General features: G+C 33.8%; 1 protein-coding gene across 4 annotated transcripts in view; it reads right to left on the reverse strand.

Moving 5' to 3' along the window:
* LOC145985997 (TBC1 domain family member 19) overlaps positions 1–8,236 on the reverse strand; it is a 79,032-nt gene extending 70,796 nt beyond the window's left edge. Inside the window, exons 1-2 of one of the 4 annotated variants that reach the window (XM_083120155.1) lie at positions 8,174–8,236; positions 1,827–1,953 (exon numbers count right to left, since the gene is read on the reverse strand). In XM_083120155.1, coding sequence (XP_082976281.1) covers positions 1,827–1,928 — 102 coding nt within the window. In that variant the 5' untranslated portion in view covers positions 1,929–1,953; positions 8,174–8,236. Of the gene's footprint in view, positions 1–1,826; positions 2,000–4,405; positions 4,453–8,026; positions 8,138–8,173 lie in introns of those variants that run through there. The other 3 variants (XM_083120157.1, XM_083120156.1, XM_083120158.1) reach the window with 3 other exon arrangements.
* Between the last annotated feature and the right edge of the window lie 320 nt (positions 8,237–8,556).

The raw sequence follows: 8,556 nt of genomic DNA on the forward strand, positions 1-8,556 counted from the left end.
TGGGCGAAGTTCAGCCTGTGGCTGCTCTACCACTTAACCCGCAAAATCTACTACAATAAAACAGACAAAATACAATTACTACTATAACATACAAATTCCATTACATTTTCACTTCTAGTATTTCAGTAATTAACACACTAAAAAGATAAAAAACAATTTTTCTCATTCACACACATCAAAATGTTCATCTTGGGTTCGAATCTGCTCATTTTTTGTTTTGATTTGATTTGATTTCAACGTAAGCATGCTGAATCAAGAGGGGGTCCTGTTAAGTGACCAGCTTGGTCACCTGATCTGACCCCACTTGATTTCTACTTGTGGGGTAATGTGAAAAGTGTTGTGTACGAGACTGAAAAAGGTCTCCTGGCAAGAATTTTCGATGCCTGAGACATTGTTCGAACGACCCTGGGGTTGTTCCAATGGGTAAGCCAGAACTTTGTGCGACGATGTCATACCTGCAGCGAAGCTGGGGGACGCCATTTTGAACAACTGTTGTGAATGTAGCGGCTTGTGAAACTTGTGCAGGTAATAAAAGTATTATATATTCATACACCGATTTTTGCTTATAACTTTCGACTAAGTCGTTTCTGGGCCAGGGTTATTTTTTTCTCTATTTGATACATGTGCCGTTCCCCATCATTCCTGAAAGTTTGTATCATCAGCCTGGAAACACCCTGTATAAATTAAATATAAGTAAAACAACAGAAGGCTGACAACTTCAAAGTTTCTGGCAATTTCTATATACATAAGTTGGCTTTACCAGCAGTACACCAGGTTTACTTTTATTTACATGGTGTAACATGGGAGAATATGCCACTGAGGTGTGTTCTTTTTGCAAGGGGGCATTTGAAAAAAGAGGTGACTTTTTTTAAAAAAGACATTTTTTGTGGAAATTTTAAATTTAAAAATCTTTTTACAATATACAAATTTCTCATTCGCTAAAAGTTAATAAAAGCCAATATAAGCAAGCCTCTGTAACCATGAAACACAGCTTTCAAAGATAAAATTAATCTTCTCTTCTTTTATATGTACATACATAGTACACCCAATAGTCAACCTCACTTCCACGTAGTACACCCTGTACTGCATTTTCCAGACTAACAAGTCTCTGGCATCTGGACCTAAGGCCAGTATAATCTTTGTAAGACTGTGTGTGTTTGTTGTCCTTGTTTATGCTGAGTGCCCCTTTACAACCTCAGCTTTTAACCTAAGTCAGAATATTTTAATATGTTACTTATATGACATTACAGTTATGTTATTTTAGTTATGGTAAGAGGCTGGATGCCGTTTAACGTGATGGGTGCAAAATAGCCGAAGTGCTGAATCACCCAAAATTTTAAACTCAAACTCTACAAACTTTATATGAACATATATTTAATTTTATCACTTCTGGCAACCATGGGAGGGGAAATTACGTTAAGGACGACTCCGACAATAAAAAGTGGCGCATTGCAAAACTACAATTTGGCCATTGCTGTCTTAAATAAATGGCGCCTATTTTTACATATGTGAATCTACAAATAATGTAGAAATGAGAGGGTTACAATATAATATCAGAACCAAAGTTTAATGCAGTATTTACATTAAAAAATAAAATCCACGAGTTTCTTATGTCTTACTTGAATTAAACTAATAAAAAGTGAATAAATAAAAAACTTAATCCACTGGAAAAAATCAACAATTTTCTTTAATTAAATAAAATAACACTACGAAATTTTCATTCCCGGAACATGCAAACAATAAAATAAACTTTATGCAAGTACTTTGGAAAATTATTAACCATTTTTTTATGTACATGTTTAACAAAACTTCTACACTGAACTCACCTGCACATCATTATATATGCTCTGATAAGAAGCTGACTTAACCACTTCACGACTCACTTTCCCAGACACAAAATGGATGCCTTTCTCCTTCAGTTTATCCATCTTCACTCCTCCTGCTTCAAATGTCCTGTCATTGGTAAATCAGGACAGTACAGTACGAAATATACAACAAACTGCTTCAAGTTTATTGACATCAATGCATGGTTGATTTAAAGCAAAATATAAATAAATAAATCCTTTATTAAATTTCAGAAAATAAAACTCCTCAAATCTACTACAGAGTTTAAATCATAATATCATTCCTACAATTATTGCTAGGACTCTATTTAACTTAATCACTCGAACTTAGGAATGGTACAATTTCAAATACAAAACCAATTTTTGAACATGTACACTATCCATTATTACAGCGGGGACTGCATACTTTTCTCTGCATTCAAGTGCCAGAGTTCCTGCATTGATTAATGGTTTTGCATTCTTGCTTTTTGTATCAGCTGTCCCATGTACGGTTCCCAGTGGCAGGCTACAAAATCATTGTTGACTAACATCGAGAGGACATTTGGGGAGCTACTTGCGAGCAATAGTATCAGACACTGGTCTGAAAAGTCAGAAAACAGCAATGATAAGACATGTTACACTGACCATACATCACCTAATGACAAGATGATTGGTTTGCATTATTTTCTGCTGAGAAAGAAACTTTTACCATCACCAACATGCAAGAAAAAAAGAAAAAAAGGATTGGCAATCCTCTGTACAGTGGGAGCCATGAGTATTACAAAAGGTAAAAAGGTAAAGTGCTCCCCTGTGCTTAGCACCATACCATGAAGGCGTATAGGGGGTGTGGGGTGGGGGTATCGCCCCACACTTTCTTGATCCGGTCATGAGTGGGGGTGATGTGATCAGCATCACGCCATGAGTATTACCAAGCAAATTGTCCATGATTATTTTCATTAATTTTGCTCTTACATCCTATATGCTTTAAGCAATGGATTTTTACGTACGCTGGTGCAGAAGTTAGCAACAGCTTGTTTTGAGTTTTCTTTTAATTCTTGAAGCTCTTATTGGGTCAAATAAAGTGCACAAACATCATTATGGACAATTTGCATGGTAATACTCATGGATCCAACTCTACCAGTGTGTGAATTAAGCTTTTTGCTTTAGGGGAGGGATGCCCACTCAGTGGCGTATTTGTAATTTCATTTCGGGGGGTAACTTTTTTTGGGTTTGCAAATTTGTATATGTTATCAGTAGGGCTAGGATTTTCATGACTTACATATTTTTTTTGGTAAGAGTGATGTGTTCCCTAAATATATAGAAATTCATATTGTGAAGAAACTAATTGAATTAAGGTGCTTTTTAAGGGCATATTTTGGCATATTTGGCCATTTCTACGTGATAAAGCATATTTTGATGGATGTTCGGTCATATTCAGCATATGTTTTTCTTTTTCAAGAAATATATATAGATATTTTCTAGTGCATTCCTTCTTACTCCCATATTCACTCAGGGTTTGTTTTTTGGACTGCAGCAAAATCTTTTTCATTTTTAATTGAAAATTTACAGAAAGTATTCATTGTGCATTTCAACTCATCAGGACCCATAAAGTGAACTAAAAATAGTATGTATATGAAAATATTTCAGCATAAGTTAGATATTGTTTGAAACAGTCTAGTTATAAGGGCATATTTTTCAAATTATAGTGCATATTTTTCAAATTATAGTGCATATTTTGTATAATTTTAGCTCATAAGAGCACATTTTATTTTGCATATTTTGGAGATTAGGTGATAAAAATCCTAGCCCCAGTTATCAGTTAGTAAATTAAACTATTGCCTTGCAGTTCTAAGCACCTGAAATCAATGGTTCTAACCTAGGACATTAAATCTGATGATACCATTTACACAAAATTTAGAAACAGTATATTTACATTCTAAAGAAACCCAAACTCATGCACAAAAAAGAGCTATTGAACTAGTAACAATGAGAAAACTTGACCAAATTTCTATTAATTTTTCTTGTATGTACGCATTGCTTGCATTGTAGAATTATTTCTCTTGTAGTCTACGGTTATTACAAGCATAAGAAAACAGTTTTTCATTGTGACGTTTCAGGAGAACACACGCTCCCTTCATCAGACATTTATTTTTAGTTTGATTAAAGATAGTTATTATCTTTAATGTATGCTGTAAAGATAACTGTATCTTTAAACAAACTAAAATTAAATGTCTGATGAAGGAAGCGTGTGTTCTCCTGAAACATCACAACAAAAAACTGTTTTTATGATTGTAATAACTGTAGACTACAAGAGAAATAAATTAAATTTCTATTGCCTGTTCAACTCAATGACAGTGTGCAGCGAGAAATGAATAAAGCTTACGAAATCAACTTTAACTGCCATGACAGCATGTTTTTGTAGTTTATTTACAGAGCAAAGGCTAGTCGTAGGGTGACCATACATACACTTTTTAAGAGTATTATACTCTTTTAGAGGTTCATATACTCTATACTCTTTTCAATTTTCAAAAATCCCCAAATATACTCTTTCCTTTCATTCATTATTTTACGCTTAAAAATACCTTAAAATCCACAGAACGGAAAACGTCAAGATGTCAACAAACTGTAGTATTAACTCCTTGACTCAAGAATTTCCTATGAACAATTTAAAGTGTCATTTTCATATTCCATCAACAAGCAAAACATATTTCAAATTCATTGGAATTTAATGATAATGATTAGGGCTGAGCCGATACCAATACTCCTATAGATTCCCACCAATACCGATACTTGAAAATTGCAATAATTAAAATTTGTTCAAAATATTGATCAATATTGGTATGTAAATACTCTCCTACAATTATATGCATCAACATACCAATAAATTTGCTTTAGAATATTCAAGAATTGCATCAGAATATTACAATAGATATTATGTAGTCACAAAATATAGTTTTTTGTGTAAAATAAAAAAGAAGTTTTAATTTGCATAATTTCCAGGATAATAAGACTGTCAAGAAGTCGCGCGGAATTTTTGCGGATCCCGTGAAAGAGCAAAATGCATGCGCACCTTCAACCTATAGAGTATACTCTTCTTACAGAATTCAACTTCAGAGTTCCCTCTCGATCGACCCGAATCACTGAATTGTTCCACACCTCCACAGCTAGGCTTTCTCTTATACAGCGCGCTCTATTCTACAGGCTGCCCCAGTTCTACAATAATTTACCCACAAACATAGACATTTCTGCCCCTGAAAGCATTTTCCGATCTTCCCTAAAAATGAATATGTAAATCTTTGTTTCCTTGTTTATGCCTTATGTTTATATTTAACTTTTCTTGTTTTTACCTTAAACCACCTTGACTTGTTCTTGTTATTTGTTATAGTTTTCAGTGTAAAATGGATTTAAAAGTGCTGTATCTGAAACTTTGAATAAATAAATAAATAATTCAAAATATAAAAAAATATAAATATAATATAATATAATATAATATAATTCAAAATATAAATAAATAAATATCTGGTCACCCTAGCTAGTCGGGGAGCTTTTTGAAAAACTTCTGATGCAAAGTAGGATGTAATTGGCTTAAAGATTCCAACTCCTTTCCCGAATGATTTTTCAGTGGTGTTTGTTCCGTAGTATACTGTATGCTTTAATTCCACTTTCTTTGGGGAGGGGGGTAAAAACATCTCTGGCAGCCATTCAAAATATTTTCTTCTGCTGGGATAACATTTTTGGTGGCAGGGAAACCCATGCAATCCCCCCCTTATCAGTTATGATGAACTGATATGTAGTTTTATGTGGTACAGTATTTATCACATCACTGTGTTGTCAGTTTCCTGTGATATGATATCCATGCATTATTTTTATTATTATAAAAACTTATTGGTTTTGTATAACTCATGACCAGGGGGTGGATTTTTGCATATTTTTTTTCCTTATGCTCTCAATGGATTTATCCATTTCACTTGATGTGGATTAGTGTGGTAAAGTTTTATTGTGCATATAAGGGACGTTAGTGCATATTTTAGCTTAACGTGCATATATATAGAGTAATTTTCATGTACTTGTTCGTTTTAAGTTTGTGTGCTTCATTTTCCCCATTCTTTGTGTGGCATCTTGATAAATCTGAGAGTCTGTGCGTGTGCTGCAGAAGTGACAATAAATGCCGAAGGAGAGAAGTAACAGCATATTGCTCAAACAGTGGGTAAAAGGAAACATTTACCACTGCCAGCAGAATTATTTATTGTCAAGTATGCTTTAAACATGTAATACATTTCAGGTAATTAGAGTACTTTTTGGCAGATTAATTTACAATGCTCAAACAGAACTTTCATTTTTGGTAACAGAAAACATTTGTTACCTGTGTAGGCCTGGACACTGTGATTTTTATAAACTTATGTTAATTTTTGGGGACAATGTTGCTGAATAACTTAGTGAAGGTTCATTCTGTTATTTGAGTACAAAATAAGAAGACAGTAGAAACTAACGGAATGGTATTCAGGTGATGAAGAGTATTATATATACTATGAGTATTTTTTTCTTAAATTAGGCATAATAAAAATACATAAACTATTTTGTGATTATGTCTGTTGATGGATTGCAGCTAAATATTCAAACAACATGTTAAACATGATTTTTGGGTAATTTTCCTCACGAAATAATAGTAATTTGAAGTGCTAATTTTAGTATTAAAGTAATTGAAAGGAGAAAGATGGCAGTCTTATAGAAACTGAAATTGCATCTGTGGTATATGTGTATTTATTGATATATTTAATGCTGTTTTTATCGGCATGTAACACAGTCCCTGGTTTTGAAAAAGAAAATTGTCAAAATTATATCTCGTACATAACCTGCATCACAATTTATGATTAAAAAATATACACTTTTCTTATTATTTCGCCTATGTTGTGGATTATTTTCCATTAACTCTCACGCGACAAATATCGTTTGTTCGACTCCCATGTTATGGTAGATGCGAACCACAGATTCATAGTGCAGACGGTTTGCTGCCCGAGTTTGAATTCCCGCACTAGGCCATCCAGACCATTGTGGTATGTTTGTAGTTATACCATGTTCAATTTATGATTGTGTTGTTAATTTGAATGAAATGCAGTTAATCTTAATCTTAAATGAAGTATTAAAAATATGGTAAAATTTCGTTGATAGTTTTTAACAGACAAAAGATTAGATTTTTTTCTGTCTTTGCCCATCCAATCTTTTTTCGATATTGTTCAAAAGAAAGTGGGGTAATGATCAGATATACCGGAAACACATTTCTTGAAATTTACAGGAGAAAAGACGAGAAAGTACTTACGGAATTTAGTTCTTGAGGATTTTCTGAAGCTGGGAAAAGTGTTTTTTCGAAATGTGCAAGTTATTCGGCCTGTAAATATTTTTTGACATTCATGTATCTCCGTTGCATGATAGCTCGTGCCACCATCACCGTCGACTACGTCAATCAAATGTTACGTGCATTTGATTACGTAACCCCCTGTCAGTGTAGCAACCGCACGGTAGTTTTACAAGATGACGTGTGAGCGGAATTTCTTTTTCCAATTTAATTTTCTGTTTGCCTAACCTGTGTTAGTGTAACAACCATGCGGTAGTTTTACAAGATGACGTGTGAGCGGTTTTTTTTTCCCAATTCAATTTTCTGTGTTTATCTAACCTAACCTTCCGTGAATGGTTTGTGGATCAATTTTCGCTTAAAAACCTTTTGTGAATAGTTTGTGCGGCATTTATCGATTCATAAGTTTGGAAACACTGCATATCAGCTGACGATAGACAACGTGAGTCAAAATTTGGCCGCCAATTAGCAACGACCAATAAATACTTATAATGTTAAAAATAAAGCTTTTTTCATTGAAAAAAAAGTAATCCCTAGTTGAAAATGTTCCGCTATGTATATGAGGTAAGTAGAAATGAATTTTATTTCAAAATAAACGAGTTAAATGTGTTTCCGGTTTATCTAACTGGTATCCATCGGCCAATTTAAATTAATAACTTCTAATTCTAAAGGACTGGAGTGCAGTGTATATCACCATATTATGTAAGTTATTTACACAGTATTTATTTATTTAGTTTTCAATCATAAATATTTAAGAAGAAACAGTTGTCATATTAAAATGTGTACATTTTGCGGTCCCGTTTTTCCTTCAGGAAAATATGAAAAATATCCCGTTTTGTTTTGGTCACTTTACCTTTATAACATTGAGCTACTTTTGACAAAATAATTGTCTCGTATTTTCTTCTGAAATATCTGTGAACCCTATTTTATATTAATCTACAATTTCCGATCAGAATACTCATTTACAGTAATTTAAAACTACAAATATTTCTAAACAAACCTCCTCCCGCTTGCACTTCGAAAATATCGACCAAACAAACAAACACCAAGCACTGTTGGCAAATCCTCTTCAGTTCACGATTACTGAGATTTTCATGATCATATATGTGGTGACATCACCAGTGGCTCAGGAACAGGGGGGGGGGGGGGGTACAGGGGTACATTATATTCCCTCAAATTTTTGAAGGGGGGTACTTATCAGTGGCGTAGCGTTATAGCATAGGTTATAGTACGCCCGTACGCCCGGCGTTCCCAGATTTAAAATTTCAAAAATGCTTAAATGCTGTGATTATAAAGTAAAACGTGACTAATTTCATATATGTTTGACCTTCATGGCATTATAATGGCTATTTTTCGCGATCCGCTTGCAACGCTCCACTCTCA

The sequence above is a fragment of the Lepisma saccharinum genome, chromosome 3, assembly GCF_977018435.1.
Source record: "Lepisma saccharinum chromosome 3, izLepSacc3.1, whole genome shotgun sequence".
NCBI lineage: Eukaryota > Metazoa > Arthropoda > Insecta > Zygentoma > Lepismatidae > Lepisma > Lepisma saccharinum.